This window comes from Pyxicephalus adspersus, chromosome 11 (genome assembly GCF_032062135.1).
Source record: "Pyxicephalus adspersus chromosome 11, UCB_Pads_2.0, whole genome shotgun sequence".
Classification (NCBI taxonomy): Eukaryota; Metazoa; Chordata; class Amphibia; order Anura; family Pyxicephalidae; genus Pyxicephalus; species Pyxicephalus adspersus.
In genome coordinates, this window is record NC_092868.1 from 24,845,528 (window position 1) to 24,866,282 (window position 20,755).

Genomic DNA, 20,755 nt, shown 5'->3' on the forward strand with positions numbered 1-20,755 from the left:
CTGTCTTGTTGCTAGTAAGCTTAGGTTCTGGGGACACGTTTTTACTGCTGTAGGGTTTCCCAGATCTATACTGTTAAGTAAGCCTTTTGGTCCTGAAGCCAAATCCTCACACATATTTCACCTGCACATTCTCATTGCATCCTACCCTAGCTTTCCTTGAGTGTACCAACTTGTACTCATCTCACACTAATCCCATTAGTTCTTCAGGCATCACAAGTCTGCTGCGTTACAACTTTTTCTTGAATGCTGAACCCTCACACTACTGTACTATCCTGCAATTTGTCACCCAACATCTCTCACTAATGCCCCTGCTTTGTTACAGGAGACCACTAATCTTGCACAAAATGGTAGGTTGCTTTGGGCTACATTTGCACACATCTCAATTGGATTCACACTTCCATCACCAAACCTTAACTCTATCTGTTTACTGTTTAAAATTTTATTTAGGTTGCCAAGTCTTTTATTTACAGAACAATATAGTTTATATAGATTGTGTAAATTTACTAGTTAAGCTATGTACACATGATAGATAATTGTTCCAGAATATTATTCCAGAGTGGAATGATCATGAATGTCTTGGGGAAAATCTAGTAGGTGTGCAACGATCCCCCAATGTTGTTTAGCAATGCGCTGGATGGATCACTACATAGTCAGGGAAGGAGCTGGGTGCTAATCCTCCACCTCCTTCCTAAAGAATGGAGCAACTCTGTGTGTACAGTGCCTGTTCATTCTGCTTTCACAGAAAATTACCACAAAAGAATGTTTCCAGTGCCAGAAAGGGTGTGTTTGTAGCTTTCTTTACAATATGTTGCTTTGTTAACTATTATCAATGAGCTTCTAAAAGATCACATCTACCTGGAAATTGTATCAGAGGTATAGCTCTAGCTTTAGTCAACTAAAGAGACTCTGACACCAGGCTAATATTTCACTAACAACCTTATTATACTTTTTGTGCATTTAATGTATTTTAGGAATGTTATTTACCTGTGAAAGCCTTGTCTAATAATCTAAAACCTCAGAGACTACTGGCTGCCATAATCCTAAAATGTGATGTCAGAAGCCCTCAGCAGATTCTCTGTAGTGACGCACTATATTATTGTCTTTCGTTCTGACTGCTAACTCAACAAACGCACAGTGGAGGACATTCTGGTCCAGTCTGGGACAGCAAAGACAGTACTTGGACATTCCTAGTACAGGAGACGGGTATAGAATGCAAAGAGGGAGGGAGCTGTGCTTGAGAATTGATTCTTCTAAAGTAGCCATATTTTAGGCACATTGCTCTTAAAAATCTTTCTGGAAAAAAAGCAGCACTCATTACTTTATTTTTTTTCTGTGCTTTTGTGTGTAATTTAGACCAAGTGCATCCTACAATTTTCTTTTATGTTGGGTGCAGCATGCTAGGTAATGTAAGTGTAATGATACCAGGTATTTATCACCTCTGTGCACAGTACTTCTTCTAATGTGACATTCACCAAACTTTTCAGCTAAATGGCACCATCTTTGTTTATACATCATCCAGTGTCAGCATCTTTTTCGGTAGGCGGAAATGCAGGCTTAAATTTATTGGCACCTGAGACAAAAGATCATGCTCGATTCAGGGACAAGTCTAGTGTGTGTACAGCAGCCCTAGATGTCTTCTAGTAACCCACTGTGGTGGATGGCTAAGTGAACAGGAACTTATAATGTGACTTCCTATGGCAGAAGATGAAGTAGGTATCTTTCACGTCCTTCCTCTGCCCCATTTCATAGAAATAGGTAGCACTGTGTGTACAACGCTTGTTCCTTCTACTGGCACTGGAAAGGATCATAAAAGATTGTTCCCAATGACAGAAATCCAGTGTGTACATTGCTTTAAAAGATGGCACAGTTGTTTAAATTCAGGTATCTGTGCTGTCTCTGGCTGTTCACAAAACCGTGACACAGATGAGCATCTGCTGCAGCACCTCACCTTGTTGAATTTCAGTGCTGCTGATCTCATGCAGCAACTTTATATCTATATACTCATTCCTATATGCTTTAAAACAGGGGTGCCCAAACTATAGTTCACTCATTCCCTCTCTGCTCATTGTCCTGCTGGTGATAGGGCATGTGCATCTCCTATCTTTGTCCTATTGGATTGTGCTATCAGTAGAGGGAGCTTCCTGAGCATGCTCAGTGTTAGCTCCCTGAGAATAGGCGTTTACTAAAGAGCTAGCAATCATCTGTGGATGCTCCTCACCCACCATGTATTGTGAGATAATCTCAGCATCAGCAGCATAGGAGTTGTGTCCATGCAGCTGTCATTATACCCCATGTATAAACCTTCATATCTCCTACACCGATTGTCATCGAAACAATTTTCAGGGTACATAGGGGACTCCGAGAGCTGCTACTAAACTAATTTTTAGCCCCCTAAACATAACAAGTTGGTAGATACGGGGTCTCAAACATAAAATCTTAACCACAACCAGGGATATTTTCACATTAAGAGGACTATTTCAAGCCCAGAGTCCACAAATTGAGAATGCATGTTAGGGACCCCGGAGGCCACTTCCATGGCAACAAGCATTATGGTACTGTCAATTCACTCTGGGCTGTGGTGCCCCAAATTATATACAGTACTTGCCCCTTCACAAATCTTCACAAAGACTGCGTTCAGACTGGCAGTGAAGTTGCAGTGCGGTTACCCTGCCTAGGGGTAGACACTCAGTACCGCTCACTGTTGCCTGGTGACAAATCTGCAGATGCTGTGGTGCGAGGGACTGAGCGGCTGGTGGGGTACCTGTTATACATAGACAGCCACTTACCTTATGTGAACCCCATTTTCTCCTTTTGCCCCCTCTTCCTCATTAAAATGTTATACCCATCATATTATTCTACTCTGTCACACATAGCTATCCTCTTACTCTCTATGAACCCCAAATTCTATGTAAGAAAAGGTAAATGTAAGCAAAAGTGGAGGACTCTTATGGCTAATTCCCCCTAAAATTTTATCCCTACGGCACATCACAAGATATAAAAACTATACCGGTCATACCGTGCTACCCTGTCACACATAACTGGCCACTTACCTTCTGTGAACACTAATTTATCTGGAACAGTAGAGAAAGGGAAATGTAGGATAAGTGGGGACTCTTGTGGCACGGCTGGAGGTTGAGGAGGAAGGACGTGTCCCCAGGACCTGCGGGGAGCAGCAGGATGACAAGTTTTTTTTTAGTTGAAAGCTACCCTGAGTGTTACTCTGGATTACCCCTATTTGCAGGTAAAATCCACCCTACTGGGAATACCGCTAGGGGGGTTAAAATGTAAGATAAATGGGGGATTCTTGTGGCTAACGCCCCCTAAAATTGTATTGCTGCAGCTCTATCACAAGATAAGGAAAGTTATACCTATCATACCCTGCCATCCTGTCACACATATCTGGCCACTTACCTTTCTCAGGACCGGGGAGATGTGGGGACCTGAAGGTGTAGTAGTAAAGTCATGTACCCCTTGGCTATCTGTCACATGGATTGCATTTTTCTGGAAGTATCCATTGCAGAGATTTGGAGGTACATAGAAGGTTAGCAGCCCCCTATAACTGACAGGACGCATTTTATGGTGTAGTTTCTGCTCCTTGGTACAGGAATGGTGAGCAGGGAGCAATATATGACCGGCCAGCATTGTATGATAGATTTAGTTTTGTAACTTTCATTATTAAAATGAGCATTACATGTTGAGTACAGAAATTCTTGATTTGTTATTTCTTTTATTTGGTGCATGTACATTACAATAACTAGAAACATTTCAATTAAATTTCATTTTAAATTAAAATTATTCTAGCTTTATACATACATCTTAATGTTTGTTCGAATTGTGGCCCTGAGAGTTTCATCTCCATGTCAACAGCCCCCAGGTGAAAAAGGGAACCACTGGTTTAATATAGGTAAAAGGTTAAATGGTGTATTTTTTTGTTTGTTTTTGTTCTTCTATAGTACTTGTAAAAACTGGCTTCGTCCCCTGGGGTATTAAATATGAACACTGCTGTACAAGCACAACATTTGAAATATAAATAAAATACAGACATACTTTAATATTCAGGTATATATGGTTGTCTGTGAATGGAATCCTCAGCTATGTAACCTGAACTTCAAGCGCCACCTAGAGTTGGTCCTTTGTATTACCAAGCCGCCTAATAATTGGTTGGGGACTTGTAAAGGGGAGGATCAGGAAGTTTGGTAAGCAAGTTTCAATATTTATGAAAATGAAACTGCCCATTTTGGCATAAAAACTATCGCTCTGACCCTCCTGAGATCTCCACATTGAGACTGCCCATACATTCCTACAGGATTTCCAACAGAGCTACCTTACCTGTCATCCCAATCTTCAGGTATGATGTGCATTCATACATTTAAATATGTCTAACAGAAAGACAATGTAATTTAATTGGGACAGAATACAGGGTTAGGCAAACCTTGGACCACATACTAATCCACCACATACTATATAGTCTTTGGTAACAAGCTGCTTATTCCTGCATTAGAGGTTATTGGACTATGTTAATGACATATGACTATATGGGGGGACAGTTAGTGATATGACAATAGACTTTGTAAAGGTCTGCTTGATATGTCGGCGCTATATAAATACTGGCTAATAATAATATTAACGACAATAACAATTGTACAAGCATAGCTGTAATACACAGATTAAACCAAGACCTTTTCAGTGGCAGTTTGATGACACCAAAATGCATGTGCTTGCATTGCTGGAACAACCAATTTAAGTTACTTTACTCGTAGAAATCCTGATATACTATAAAAATATAAGGATGTTTTTTCCAGCCACCTAACATATTTTTACCCTTCTGTTACCTGTTTGAACATTATGCTGAAAGCTCTGCTTCTAAAAGCTCCATGTGTTTCGTATACCTTCCAGCTGTCTCGCAGTTGGAATAGTTCTCGATAGTTGACGCAGTTATAGTTGGGACACATAATTTGATTGGTTTAAAGATAGATTGACTATCACCTTCAGTAACTGTTTCTTGGATCTCTTGTTAACACATTGTTCAAATCTATTTTGCAAATATTGTATATTTCCCAATATAATGTCCTATGATTTCTGCCATTAATTGTCCACAGAATGGCATCTCAAAAGCCCCTTCTCATTCCTTGGCTGATTGAGAAGATTGATAGTCAAATGTACCCAGGGGTGGATTGGAGCGAAGGTAAAAACAAGACTGAATTTAGGCTGCCCTGGAAGCACGGCTCGAGACAGGATCTGTGTGCAGATGACTTTAAAATTTTTGAGGTATAAATTGTTGTTTTCTGTCATTTATATTGTAAAATACTAAATTTTGTGCTGTTATTTGCATTTGTTCCCTAGCACTCCAATACACAACCAAATTGATTGCCTTAAAGCAGAAATATTTTAGCTTCACTTTGTAATTTGGGATTTTTTAGGTACCATAAATCAATTTACTCTATATAGCTAACAATTATATAATTTATTAATTTACAAAAAAAATACAAAAACAGGAAAACATTGTGATACATCAAGATGTCCAAAAAAATGTTTTTCATATTATGTTTGTGCCTCCAAATTTAAAGTCCTTTACGCGTTTCATCCTTTGGCTTTATCAGAAGGATCAACTTTCATACATGCAAAATCCAACATCAAAAAAGTCACAATGTTCAGTTCCATTCACCCCGGTCATAATAAGTTATCACAATTTCCATTATATTAGTATATTTCCATTGTTTGCAACAAATAGCCAGACAGTGTATTAACCCTTCAACAATAATTGTCCAATGAATACGACATTAGCATTATTGCTTCTAAACTTTTCAAAGAACAAAATATGTGTGAACAGGAAAGGGGTGGGGAGTTGGGGGGAGGGGACTTAAAATAAAACATGGAGTGTTACATGACATTATAGTGGCTAAAAAAATTGAGGTAGTGTTTAAGAAAAACAATAACATTGTACAGTATACATATTTAACTTCTGAACCGAAAGTAAACATTATATTCATGTCACTCATTTTGATTGGTTGTTATATTATCACAAACAAGTACCACTTAGTGGTCTAAAATGCTAAAAGAAAGTTTTATTTACTTCTTCACTCAAAGTTATGTCTTAATTACTTATTTCGTATTCACTAACTCAAGTCAGCTTACAGGCTTTGCTTCATTTCTAATTTTCATCTTCTTCAGGACTTTATGAGCTTCTTTATCTGCTTAGTCTGGTATAGCTTTCCAATTAGGTAGACATTATTGTTAAAATTTGTTCTCATGTGTATGCTCCGTAGTTTGCATATATATACATCATTTATTCATCATCTGTGCTTCGGGATATACTACTTTGAGCTCCTTGATCTTCTTCTGTCCACTTATCTGTAGGTGAGTTTGGCCTGGGCTCCTGTATATAGTCCCATGTATCCTCTGTTATCAGTAGCCTCTATTTTATTTCCAGGACTTTGAGATCTGGTTTGCCATATTGGTTATGTTATTAGTTAGTTGAACAATATGAACACTGGTAAAAGCCATCATACATGCTCTTTGACCATTTTTTGAGACCGTTTTAATGAGAATCTGAGCTATATCAATATCGCAAGCACTGTTTAATACTTTAGCTGGACACATAAACCGCTGCAGATATAACTAGACACATGACTGCCTTCATTTTATTTTATTGTAAAACAATAGTACCAGGAAAATAACATTACATAACCATTCAATACTGCTGGAAAGATCACACAAGTAACACTACTACCTAGTGTTTGAATGACAAATTACAGTATAATGCCTAAGAATGGTTGTTGCACCTGTATCTGTATAAATAATAAAATAGCATCACAACATAGCTGTATTTTTAATTTCTATAACATTCTCATATCTAATGGCATTTACAGGACTGGGCTATTGTAAGTGGATGTTATGACCCAAAAAGTCATAAACCAGACCCAGCAAGATGGAAGAGAAATTTTCGTTCAGCATTGAATCAAAAAGACAGCATCCATTTGATTACTGACAACAGTGCACATGCCACTGATCCTCACAAAGTATTCAAGATCACAAGAAAAGATACTGAGCGTAAGTGCACATCATGTTCTGTTCCTTAGAAATAATTGATAAAAATCCATTGTTTTCTAACTAATTTTGTAAATCTAACATTGGGCCTGATTGAATAAAGCTTTCCAAGAATGGGGAAGATAGACTATCATGGGTAAACCTGGGTGATACAGCAAATGTTGAATGGATTTCTTTTCATTTGCAATTTTTTAGCAAATGTTTCAATCCTGGACCAAATCCATTTCAGGTTTACTTGAGCACTCAGGTTTACCTATGATAGTATTTCCATCTTGGGGAGGTTTAATAAATCAGGCCCACTATGTCTAATATTTTCAGTGCATATATAAAATTATGTATACATTTTCTGACCAAAAAGTCACACACTATATATACACTACATTATTTATAATATTTTGCTGCAATTTGTTAAAGAATTATGAACAAATGCCTTACATTCATGACTGGTGAATGGGAATTTTCAGTGATTGTTCCCAATATATTGTGCCCAGCTAACAAGCCTTGTTCTGCATTATTGAGATTTCCTTCTTTCTTGAAGTTGTACCCAGTGAGCAGTGTGTCGGAACCAGTGGAATGTTAGCCTTTGGTTTTAGTGGCAATCAGATTGGTGACACAGTGCAGGTGAGTTTTTTTACTTCTGTAAGCAGTAGCAGTCACCAATGGGCCTTTGCATAATGAGTGTTAAATATGAGGGTTGATAATATATAATGGTACCACGAATAATGCCTCTTGTATATTGTGTGCCATTTTTTTTCCTGCAGAAACATGAGACCTCTAGCCTTGACACTGCTACCATAAGGGGATATTGCAGCTTTTATTGATGATTCTTCTTGCTAACATAATTACAACATATCAGTATACTAAAGTACAATTACAATCTAGCAAGATATCCAAAAAAATTCCCAACTTTTTGCCTATATAGTTAGCCTACTTACCTTTGTCCAAAAGGAATGTGATCTGTGTAAACAATACAAAACTCACAGTTTGCAGTACATTAGTGATTAAAGGGGCCATTGTCCATGATTATGTCATATTGTGTTCAGAGCAGAGCCTGTGAGGCATAAAGATAACATTTTGTTGCTTACTGTCAGTAAAGGGATCATCCAGATAGTTTCTGGTTTGTTTTCTTACCATTTAGAATCCTATATTCTGCTCCCAGAAGTAACAATTGTGTGGCAAATCTATTGAAGATGAGAGACTGTGACTTTAATTCTGCTTTAATAGATCATACTTAAAAAGTACATGTCCACACTTCTACACTAAGTGATCCCTTTTCTTGTAGAAGTGATTCAGGCACCCCAAACCACTTAATTTACACGAAGGCGCCCCCTCCCTGACATTCCCAGGCCCCCTAAATATTAGCACACATACTGGACTGAAAAAAATAATTTTAAGGCTATCACTCATCGCTAACTATTTTGACCCATTAATGTGGATAAAGTGTGACCTTTAGGCGATTATGTGTACCAAAGTTCTTTGCCATTTCACAAATGCAAGCTGCTTTGAGATTTGATGCATTTGGTACCTGTTTTCTTGACACCACCTTGCATTTGTACACAGAGTTTTAGTAAGATATTTGAGGGAACCAGGATCAGTACAGTACAAAGTACACAGCCAACAAAATAAGCTTTCGCCAGCATACAGGAAAATAAAGCTTTGCTTTTTTTCAGCACAATGGCAATAGGAACACAAGCCTAATGCAGCAAACTAAGCAAAACTGGCACTAGACATTCACAATATAAGTCTCATACCTTGAGATTTGTGTGCTTGCTGGTGTGGTCCCTGAGTTTTTGCTTCCAAACTTTGACCCCATGTTATCACACTTGAGCATTCATATTGACTCCCCACCCCCTCTCCCAGCACTCCCTGGAAATATACCTGGCCCACCTGCCATCACAGTTACCCCCAGCACATCAGGCCCTGTCTGGCTGTGGAAGGTTATGGGGTGGAATGAAATGCCCCACCTAATCTTCTCTTTCATTTCAGAGCCTGGGACCCTGGAACAGTTTTTAACAAACTTACAGCTACACTACACCCAGGCTCCTTTCCCAGTACCCTGCCTCTCTATCAAAGGGGACTGGAAGACAATATTTCCCATTCAGTACCCATCCCACCATTCCTGTACATTAGCTAATGCAAAATTACAGCCAGTTAGCAGTCTCTAATTGTCTCATTTAGTATCAGGGATGCACCAACATGACCCCAAGCTCTATCGGACAGATTTTGTTTCTAGGACCTCATCAGGGTTTATTGAGTATTCCAAATTGTACATAGAGATATAGACTAATTTGTTTTTTTTTTCTTTCTTTGACATACCCATTTTATTGTTTTGTCTCTTTCTTTCTTAACTTCTGCGTCTTTCATGGAGACAGGTAGCTGTAGATCAAACCTAAAGTTGTTTTTTTTTCCTTAGCCTCACCAAATGTTTATACCGATACAAATTGATCAACTTCACAAAGATAATGCAGGTAAAACATTTTCCCTTACCAAGACACAAGCCACAGACAATTAGAAACATGCATGTGAAGTGCACAAGTGTACAACAGCAGAGATTGCACTAATTGCACTACACATATAAGGGCAGATATATATATATATACACGGAGCTTTGTTTAACTATCATGGTGAGCTATAAGGCCTTTTAAAGCAGTGGTCATGGACCACCAGAAAATTTTGGTGGTCCTCAAGACAAATTACCTGGCCGATATGCCCCCCCAAAGGGGTCCTTCTCCTGACCCCCCTGATCATGTCCCCTGTATGGACAAAACTTTTGTTGTGTCCACAGCCCTGTGCCATTGTTCCCTCGGGATGTTAAGCAGGAGAGTGGTCAGGTTCTAACGTCATGTCACTCTGGAGGAAGTTTCTTCCTCCTTGAGTGACACACGACCCCCCGCCTATGTGCGGGATTTAAAATTATGAATTTAGTAATAGGTTGGCGACCACTGTTTTAAAGAATTGTCTCTGGTCAATCTTAGGTATTTTAGTTTCTAAATGGTTCATGGACACATGCAGTTTTTCAACACGTTTGGTACTTACTTACAGCAATCTCTTCGTTTACAATTTATTTAAAAAAATGGGGATTATATTGGGTTTATGTGCACTGAAATTAATCGGAATTAGTTTTGTACTGAAAATCTGGAATTCATAAACAGTAACACAACTATTGTGCAACTTAAAGACTGCAACTACCACAGCTTTATTATTTTATTCTACAGGGTCTTTGATTTTCGAAGATATGCATTGGTTGGCAGGAAGTTATAAAATTCAGGCCTAAACTTTCATGGTGTGGAAGGTGCAAGGGCCACCGCAGTGTGCAAATCTTGTTGCCCATGGTGCAGTTCACCTTTCCTGTCAGCCATGGGTTTGAAAGGGTTCTTAACAGCTTATCAGTTCTGAAAGTATGATCTCTGAATCTGTCCCACACCTGAAGCTTTGCACCAATGTTGTTCAGCTCTCTACTTTGCAACATCAAACTGCATAAACATTACTTCTGACTCACACCATGTGTTAATATTTCTAGAAAACCACATTGCTAACACTATACAACCATTCAGAAATAATAATAACATTTAGATAATAGCCAGCATAGGGATATTACAGATATCTATATTGCAGATGTAAATTAAAAGATATATTTATTATGCTGAGACTAGTCAAAACACTCTCTACAGTTCAGGTAACATGCTGTTATCTTCTCTTGCCCTGTAGGTTTTATTTTCAGCTTGATTTTACTGTCTCATTGTAGCTCTAAAAAAAAAGTATCAAATCCGGCAACTTACCACAAACAACTTATTTCATCTTTTTGTGTACTGCTGTGATATTTCTGCCTTTAATTTCTTTGGTTTATCAACTTGGTACAACCATTACAAAAACTTTTAAATCCATACCCAAGACATGAGTATTGGGTGAACTGAACTTTTAATTAATTGGGCTTTTCATTTGCTTGTATACATTTTCAGCAATATATTGTGATCTGGAGGATTTTCAAAATGCTTTACCTATCCTGGACACTGTTGAACCTGTTCAAGAAATTGATTGCCATTATTTATCATCACAAGTACCTACAGAAGGTGTTGCTGTCTACTATGAAGATGCCAATGCTGTTGGTGATGGAGCAGAAGCTGGTGGGTTCTTTTAATAGAAAAGTATTTGTCAGACAGACGTATTGTGACATTACAATGGTACAGTTAAGTTTTGGCTCATTATTACATTTTTGCAAACAAAAAGTGTTAGTGTTAGATATACCAACCAAAAAAGGAGCAGCAAACTGTGTTTGTGAATAGTTGCAGATGTGGTGCAGTTCTTCCTTTGCAGAAGGGAAAGCAAAAATGGCCAAAAGTGACATTTTGCTTTACAGAACAGCACCACAATCCACCTCAGCCTTGTGCAACATGTGCACAAAACATTTCCCAACTGCTCCCAGTCACTTGAAAGGGAGCAATTCAGACCACAGTAGAGTCTGCTGCAAAATATTGTGGTTCACCTTAATTCTAAAATGACCTGAAAAATTATCCATTATCTATTTTGCTCCAGTATGCTTAAAGAGTTTGATTTTTAAAATCTATTGTCCACTGTGTCCCACAAACAGCATGTACATTTTGTTAGGTGTCATGTAGTAGTTCTAGGTAGTCAGGTCAGCTAGATTTCAAAGATAACTTTAGCTGGTGGGAAAGTAATCTGGGCCTCAAAAACTTGACCATTTCCAGTGGAACTTGGTGGGTATTGAAAAAGCCTTCATAAACAAATAACATACTGAATTTATCATGTGGTGTTGAATAAAACCGGACAAGTACTAATTCATTACCACCATATAAATTATGACCTAGAGAAATAAAAACCTTTTTTCAGACTCTCTAGACATTAATCTTATGTGTAGAGTTACAAATAACAGGTTGGCAAAATTAATGGTTTTCTTTTTTTGTAACAGGACAAATTCAGGCTGTTCAAGAAGATACATTTCAACAACAAATACTCAGACATTTTACCTACAACTCCTTTGGTGAGAACTCACATACTGTTTAAAGAATACTAGCAACAACAATTAGAGAACTTCAACCCTTAAAACTTCTGCCATGCTTGGTGCTTGGTAGAGTTAGGGCATGTTCACATTAGGGTTTTTCTTATCAAATGATTTATTGCTTAAAACAACTTGAAAAAATGGTTAACAAAGTGAAAAAAGTACCGCTTCCAAATGCGGGCACAAACATTTTCACCTGAAAAAGCCTAGTGGTTACTGTACCCAGATGCTTGGCAGTTGTCAGTAGGTGTCCTGCAGCAGTAATCTCTAAAAAAAAAATTTCACCACTAGCCTAGCTGCGTACACACCTGCAATTTTTCTCGTTGGAAAGGATCTTTCACGATCCTTTCCAACGAGAAAAGACTGCACGATGCATGAACGATGCTGTACATACAGCACCGTTCATGCTCTATGGAGAGGGGAGGGGGAGAGCGACGGAGCGGCACCCTGCTGCGCGCTCTCCCCTTCCCTTTCATTAGGATCGGTCGTCGTCCATCGTCCATGGATCCGCCAGGACGGTCGTCGGACGATGGACGACGACCGACTGTACACACGGCAGATTTTCGCCCGATAATTGGCCGATACCGATTATCGGGCGAGAAAAATTTGCCGTGTGTACGCAGCTTAAGCATGCCCTAACTCTGGGTAAACACCAGTGCGGTTAGAAGTTTTTAGAAGATTTGGTTGTGCATATTGTAAAAGTTTTTTTATAGCCTATCACACCAATACCATAAGCAATAATCACAATTAATATATTATGCAATTACAGTTTATAACTGAATCATTAGTGCCAACAAATTAGTGCTAAATTTCCTGCTAAAATAAAAAATTCCAGTTGTCTACCCCAAACACAAACCTACCTGAAGTGTGCAGTACCCCTTTTCAAAGGGCTAAATCCCAATTATGCTACTTTATTACCTTCATTTCACACAGTCTGGTCTTCAATAACACTCTAATTTTTTTGGGATGAAAGCTTTAATCAAAATGCTCATGTTCCCGAGGTTCCCGAGCAAGTCCCAGAATCTTAAAACCTACCTCAAATGCAGGTCCTAATCTACCAGATATTTCTTTATATAGCTGCCCTATAGAATTCTTAATATGAATTGCAGCTGGCCCATCGCTACTGCAATCAGCAGTAAGGGCAGACTAGCTGCAGTTCATATTAGGCTGCTGTTCCATGGACACGAGTGATGCCACTACTACAATACCCAGCATCACTCGCGTCTATAGACCAGCAGCCTCTCTTCCTGTGCGTGGCCCCACATTTTATAGATGCAAGTAATGCTGGGAATTGTAGTAGCAGCATCACTGAATGCGCAGTGAGATTGGCACGCTATTTTACTGTCCATTTACAGCAGGCTATGTCACCCGGGATGGGGATTGGTGACCTAGCCAGTAGAAGGAAGAGGACAGATGAATATGGCGGTGCCCGATGCTTCCTCAGTTCCGGGATGCAGAGGATTCCAGGATGGGGCGTGACCCATATCGAGAAAAAGGACCAGAGGGATCTGCAGAAAAAATTAAATTTTTTTTTTATTCTAAGTTTAGTTTCACTTTAAGTTGGTATATTTAAACCCACCTATTGATATTTTTACATCCTACACCAAAATGGGCAAATGTTGGTCTTGGAGGGAGATGGTATTCGATTCTCAAAAGGAGCTAAACATCTAGTGCTCCTGTTATCGGCAATGGGCAGAAAAACTCTTTTGCATTGCTGGCTGTCACTTTCCCCTCCCAAATCTGTCTCTTCCTACAAGAACCACAGAATCTATTTAAAATGGAGAGGACAGAGGCCTCCTAAAACAGAGGTACAAAAACACAACTTTTTTTTGAAACTTGGGAAAGTTTTATCAACCCACTTAATACTACCACTAGAACCAAATTATACTATTAATTCTGTCATACCTCATGGTATCTTGGTAAGGTTTTAGATGGCGACCCTCCAATTGTAATACCCTAACAGCCTTGATTTTACTGACATACGAGGGGGTGCTGAGAAGTTTCTGGCTTTGCCCCCTTCCAGATGAAATCGGAAAATGAGTGTGGGAGCACATGACTAATATCTTAGTATGTAACTGTGCAAATATCAGGTCTTTGCAATTCTTAAAACTTTTTTTCTTTTAGTGAGAAGCTGTGATGGCAGACACAAGCAAGTTTCACGTCGTTGGAGTTACGGGCCGTCATGATGTTTTTGTTTTTTCAGGGAAAGTCAGCAAAGGACATTCATATTGAGATGTCACGAATACTGGGGGAGAAGTGTACTTCCTACAGCACTGTCAAAACCATTGAAGATGATCCCCACAGTGGGCGCCCCCCAACCTTAACTGACCCGGCAACCTGCAATGCTGTCCATGAGCTGATTATTGAGGACCCGCGAATATCCGCAAAAAAGATAGCCCTTGACATCCCACGGGAGCATGTTGAGTTTATCACCACTATCCTAGACATGCGCAAGATTTCAGCGGGTGCCAAAATGTTGGAACAGTGATCAGAAGAAGGAACAAGTTGAAGCATCCAAACCCATTTTGGCCCATTTTGAAGCTGCACAGGACTTTTTTGGCTAGGTTAGTGACCGAGGATGAAACCTGGCTCCACATCTATGATCCTGAAACCAAGGAACAGTCAAAGGAATCAAAGGGGACCACAGCGGGTCCCCGTGGCCGAAGAAGTTCCAAAAAAGTCATGGGGTCTGTTTTCTGGGAAAAAGACAGTTTTCTGTTGGTGGACTACCTACCTCAGGGCTCTAGTATCACGAGACAGTATTATGCTAACCTCCTGGACCAATTAAGGAGGCATTTAAGACAAAACGCCGTGGAAAGTTGACCAAAGGAATCCTTCTTTTGCAGGAAAATGCACCCGCACACGTCTAACGTTGTGGCTGCCAAATTGAACGCCTGGTCAAATTGGGTTTCCAATTGGTCCCCATCCCCCCTACTCACCTGACCTGGCCCCTTTGGACTATTATCTTTTTCCGAATTTGAGGAAACACCTGAAGGGGGCGTTTGAGGACTTTTCTGACGTCAAAGATGCTGCTGAGAGCTGGTTTGCGGCCCAACCAAAGGACTTTTATTTGAACAGTCTAGAAAAGCTTCAACTACGCTGTACCAAGTGTATCAGTCTCGGGGGAATATGTTGAATAAACTTGTTATTTTATAACTCTGGCTCTTCTTTCTGGGCAAAGCCAGGAACTTCTCAGCACCCCCTGGAATATGTTGTTCACCTGCAGACTTGATCATTTTTATTTTGCTCTGTACAATTGCATATGATATCCAAAAAACACAATTTCTACTACCTGTTCTGTATCTGATTAATTATATTACCACTAAGTTTTTGCCATACTTTCTGCATTGTATGCAATTATCCTTGTTAACGTTACTATTGGATGGAATGATGGTCTATGTTTTCATTTGGTTACAGAAACTGATTTTGAAGTCAACATTTATTACCGAGGAACCAAAGTTAAAAGCACCATGGTAACCAACCCATTTGGATTCTGCCTCACTTCCAGACAACAGCCACTTCCAAGTAGCTATGCAGAGGATGTGACTCTGCCCCAGGCTCAGGAGAAAGTGACTAATCAGTTACTGATTCAATCTGTGAACTGCATTCTGGCCACACTGGACCAAGGAACCCAGGTGTTAGTCCGTGATATGGCAATTTGTGCCAAGAGATCGGGCAAATGTCGGAGCTTCTGGGCCATTACAGATACACCAACTACAGTTCTGCCAAGTCAAATAGACAAACATGACTACAGTGTCTTGTACACTCTCCAACAGTTTGTTACCGGTATGTATAAAGCTGGCTTCACAAATTACAGTGCAAATAGGAGGAGAGAGCAGAGTGACAAAGGCTCACCAGACTGCTGCTTTTTGTTTGAAGGCTCACATGCTGGAGTAGGAAGGAGACCTGTATGTAATGGGGAACTGCAGTAGAGAAAATTTTTGTCTCTTCTTTCTTGTTTGAGGTTCTTCCATCACATCCATTCATGCATGACTGAACATTTCTCATTAGTTGTCCAATGGCAAGGCCTATTCAAAAGCCAGGAGAGGCATAACATCATTAAAAGGGATATGCCAGGGACCAGTCAATGTGGGTACTATACAGTACTGGATAAGCACTCTTCTGTGCATGGAAATGTTTTGGCAAGGAACCTAAACAGTTGACTTAGTGTAGTAAACCAAGTGTAAGAGGGGAAAAAAAGAAAAACCTAAAAGGATAGGTTTTAGGATACATCTTAGATTTTTAGACTTTACCCTCTTAGATATCAACGGTCTCTTCCCCAACCCCTATACTGAGATGTCAGAACTGATAAAATATTTAATACCTATATCCATATAAACTACACTTAATTGTTCACATCATGCCTTTAAGAAACTAGCAGATACTAGGCTGCATACATGAATGGCTTTTATTAAAATTCCATATCTAAGAAGTATATGGAGATGGTATTAAGAGCAAACTATAGTGGTTTATTTTACATTTTTTTACATCTATATTTTATTAGTGATATACAAACTTCATAAAAAAAACATTTAATACAAGATGCATGCATACACAGGTATGACAGTGCACCTAGAAACATCAGCAGCAACCAGGAAACTAATATTTTCAGGAGGCAATAATGGGATAGCAATGGTAGCCCACATCCACATCCCACTGTACAGATCTTCATTAATGTGATAGAGACTTGAAGTGGTCATGTAAAACTATACAATATACTAATATGGAGGTGGAGGAAGAAAAAACATTTAAACAAATATTTTTTATTGTTTTTTTTGTCTAAGACACCTTTGGAATGATTTTTAAATGCAAAAAATGGGGCGTAATTTGCACCAGAACAAAAAAGTGCAAAACCAGTTAAGCACTGCCATAAGTTGTCATCAGATCCTAATGTAGGTTCCCTGCACGATAGAGGGCCGAGATATAACCACTTCTGTGACCTCATCACTAAATGTCTGTGTGTGCCCCTCCTTCTTGAGGGAAAAACCCTTGTCCTCTACTTTATTAAAATGGTCCTACTTGCTGCTCCATGCACATCACATATAGTGTTCAAACCTATAGATTCTAAAAGCCTTGTCCCATCTTCATACACAATCCCACCCAATGCTTTTCTGAGCACATTTAATAAGATTGTTTTTTTAAATGGATAACTGCTACATCTTAATGTCTAAATTCTCATTTTCCTTTCTGGCAGAGTTAATAGAATTTGTTGAAAAGAGGAGAAAAGACTCTCCACAGTATTCCATATGGATTTGTCTTGGGGAAGCATGGCCAGATGGCAACCCATGGAGAAAGAAATGCATCATGGTTGAAGTAAATGTATTTTATAGGTGGAACTGTAGCATCCATTGAATAGAATAGGCCAAGAAAGCAAATAATCTGGAGTTCTTAGTTTTTACTTATTTACAAATTGTAACTAATGATGTATATCATTTTATTATTAACATTTATTACAGGTTGCTCCCTTGACAGAAGTTTTATACAGCATTTTATCTGTAAAACCAAGCATTAGATTTTTTTTAACCACTCTTCGATTTAATTTCTGAACAGATATAGGTCAGGGCTCACCTCTGAGACTGAAGTGGGTAGTGAACCACCACTGAAAGGTAGAAGGACCAGAGGGTTTTACAATCATCACTTTACTTCTAAAGTAAACTTCTAAGCTCCAGCATAAAGAAAAACAAAAGCAAAGAACAATCATCATTTGTGTTCATTCTCCAAACATGTCTGATTATGGCAGAGAAATTGTGAACTTTTTCCTTCATTTGATAGGTAACCAATCAACCTATCTACCCTCTTGAGTCATCTCAAACCCTCCCCCACCCACAACCACTTTGCAGCTCCGTCTACAGTATCTCTACGTATACTGCTGCTGGAAATAAGGGAAATTAATGTTCGTCTGGTCCTTGCTGAAAAAATGATCATTTACTGTAGGTAAAATGAGAGGATTTTGGAAGGGGTTACAGCAAATCTGTAGTGCCCCCACCTGCAGTACATGTTTACCTTAATACCATTCCAGATCAGGAAGTTCTGCTTCCGTTTGGGAGTTTGTAGATTGATCTAGGCTTTTCATAGAAGTATTTTGCTATATGTCAATAATTCTAAATATAGAAAACATAAGATACAACAGAGATTAGGCTCTATTTAGTGGTAAATCTTTGTACTAGTCAGCCAATGTATTTCTGGTTTGTGGTAACTTATTTTCCTTCTATTTAGATCATACCGATGGTCATGCGTTTGCTTCACGAGTTAAGTTACAAGGCTGGAGCCTCATCTTTAAGCAACAGCGACCTAAACCTTGAAATTTCAGACTCATTATCTGACCAAAGTGCTGTCCTTTCACTTCTGAGAAACATTGAGGAGCGAATGTGCTGGTGACAAAATTAAGTTGTAGAGAAATATATCCCCATACCCGTGACTAAAATAAAATAACAGCCATTTTATATCTCTGTTAGGTAGAGTTTAGTTTTGTTTTACCTTGTGTGTAGTCATCTTAGAATAATAATTTGCTTTTCAAAAAAATGCAGCTCAATAATGTTGTAGTAACTGTTAATGTTTCTATGCAGCTTATAGCCCATTCACAGTAGCAGAAAGATCATGCACATTAGCAGGTTATTCATGTTAAATGGCACTCCAACACTCCAAGAATTCAAACAAATACAGTAGGACCTAAATTGTATCACAGCACATTCATTTTGAATGAACTGCCTATGACAATACACTAATGCAAGCATTGTGGTGTAAATAGGCCCTAAGCAATGATTTAATTTAAAATAATTGAAGTAAACACAGGCACATAATTTGAGAGAAGTACTGAATAGATAGCAATTCAAACTCATTTTAAATAGTTGTATTCCAGAGCCATTAACACATTTTGACTATAGGCCTATTATTTAGTATTACCTTTGCAGCTAAAGGAAAATTTAGAAAAAAACAAATAAATGTAAAAAAAGTGAGCTATAGAGATATTTATAGGTAACAAACTGCATCTGTTTTAGCAATTACTTTACTGCCAAACATGTTCAATGTGCAGTTTAAAAATCAGGAGCACTTCCAATATTGTGTGGTACATCAAACATTGCGAGTTGACCTGGCTTTGGCTGTACAGGCAGGGACAGTGGTAGTGATGGCTGATTTTAACTACTCTGATATTGACTGGTGTAGTAGCACTGCAGTGCTCAACCCAGGAATTTTTTTTGAGCCGGGTGGGAACAAATTGTAGGCGGGTGGCAGCCCCTGTATTGTGACCCAACTTTTCAGTAGCCACATAAAAACAGCCAGGTGGTTACTGAAAAGTGCTAGGTGGTGCGCCCAGCTAAAAGGGGCTGGGGAGAACACTGCACTGCCATACAGCAAAAAGAACTTTTGAAATTTTTTACATTTATTACAAAACCATTATATGGTACACTTTATAGAAGACCCAACATAAATATTATCTAGTGGATCTAGTTTTTTTTTTTTTCTTCGAACAATGCAGATCTTACAACAAATGTACTTATAAAACAAAATCTGGGCAGCAGTGACCATAATAGAATTACATTTAAAGCAGGGATATATATTTATATGGCCCATATACACTCCTCCCAATAATTAATTTTATTTATTTAAGTCATTACAAAGGAGAAGAGGGCACTCTTTGCATCTGGAGGAAAGAAAATGTAATCTCTGCTTAAGGAAGGAATTCTTCTCAGTAAGGTTTGTGAAAATGCGGAATAGACTGGCTCCCTCAGGACATATTTTTGTGCATTTTATAGTTTGCTTTGAAAGAGCTGGATATTTTCTAGAAGCATAGAATATAACTTGGTATTAAAGTTTAAAAGAAAGGACACCAGAAACACTGCTGATCCACGGAAACTCCAATTGCTTCCCCAGTAAAAATTCTGGTGATAGGTCTGCTTTAACCTGGCAGTTAGGTTCTAAGCTGAAACAATATGATGGTATGTTTTTCCTAATTTTTTTAGGAATTTTCAAACATAAATCACATAAAAACCCATATTTTATATTCTGTGAACTACCAAAAATAATTCCTTCTTCGATTCCTCAAAAGTGTGTTTTACTACTCTATTACAGTCTGCTGTAAATGTTAGTGTAACAAAACGTTGCCTCTCCAACCCTTAATCATGCCAAAGCTGACCCAACAAAACATTTTCGCACTTCACCCACTCAGGATTCTGATCCAGTTGAGCATACTGCACATGTCTTGCAGTTCATGTTTACTTAGTACTTACACATTTTGGTACATAGATTAGCACCAAAACTAAACTACATAAGCCAAGCCAAGTAAGGCCTAAAGCAGAATACTCTAAAATCATGCTCAGTCAGCCTTAGGACCTGTTCTGACAGAAGCTATAAGCATTAGGTGGTTTTGCATTCCCAAAACAAATTTATAGGAAGGCAAAACCTGTTTTAAGCAGACCAAATATGGGTTAGCAGAACAAATGAAGGTTGAATGATCCTATCAAATTCTGAAAACTGATGCCATCAAAACAAAAGCCTGAAGATTGGCGACACAAGCCTTTACAATTCACATACAGTCAGTAAGAGGTTGCCACTTTTCCGTACTCAGGGTTCCTGTGTCTCTGCCCCACCTCCAGCCTACTCACTTGTCAATACATCCATCACTATGCCTATAATAGATTGCCCAATTAATTATCACATAACGAAAACAAACAAAAAAAAAAGTTTATGTGA

The 20,755-nt window shown here is 38.7% G+C and overlaps 1 protein-coding gene across 3 annotated transcripts; it reads left to right on the forward strand.

Moving 5' to 3' along the window:
- Nucleotides 1–4,204: 4,204 nt before the first annotated feature.
- On the forward strand, nucleotides 4,205–18,507 carry LOC140340489 (interferon regulatory factor 3-like). Of its 3 annotated transcripts, XM_072425740.1 has the most exons (10): nucleotides 4,205–4,348; nucleotides 5,100–5,268; nucleotides 6,870–7,050; nucleotides 7,586–7,668; nucleotides 9,461–9,515; nucleotides 11,007–11,171; nucleotides 11,975–12,046; nucleotides 15,482–15,850; nucleotides 17,259–17,377; nucleotides 18,281–18,507. In XM_072425740.1, exons 2-10 carry the CDS (start codon nucleotides 5,101–5,103, stop codon nucleotides 18,440–18,442), a joined length of 1,374 nt encoding a protein of 457 aa, XP_072281841.1. In that variant the 5' UTR covers nucleotides 4,205–4,348; nucleotide 5,100; the 3' UTR covers nucleotides 18,443–18,507. The 3 variants fall into 3 exon arrangements, with proteins under 3 accessions (XP_072281841.1, XP_072281843.1, XP_072281842.1); XM_072425742.1 differs by lacking the exon at nucleotides 15,482–15,850; XM_072425741.1 differs by lacking the exons at nucleotides 7,586–7,668; nucleotides 9,461–9,515.
- The last annotated feature ends 2,248 nt before the right edge of the window (nucleotides 18,508–20,755 follow it).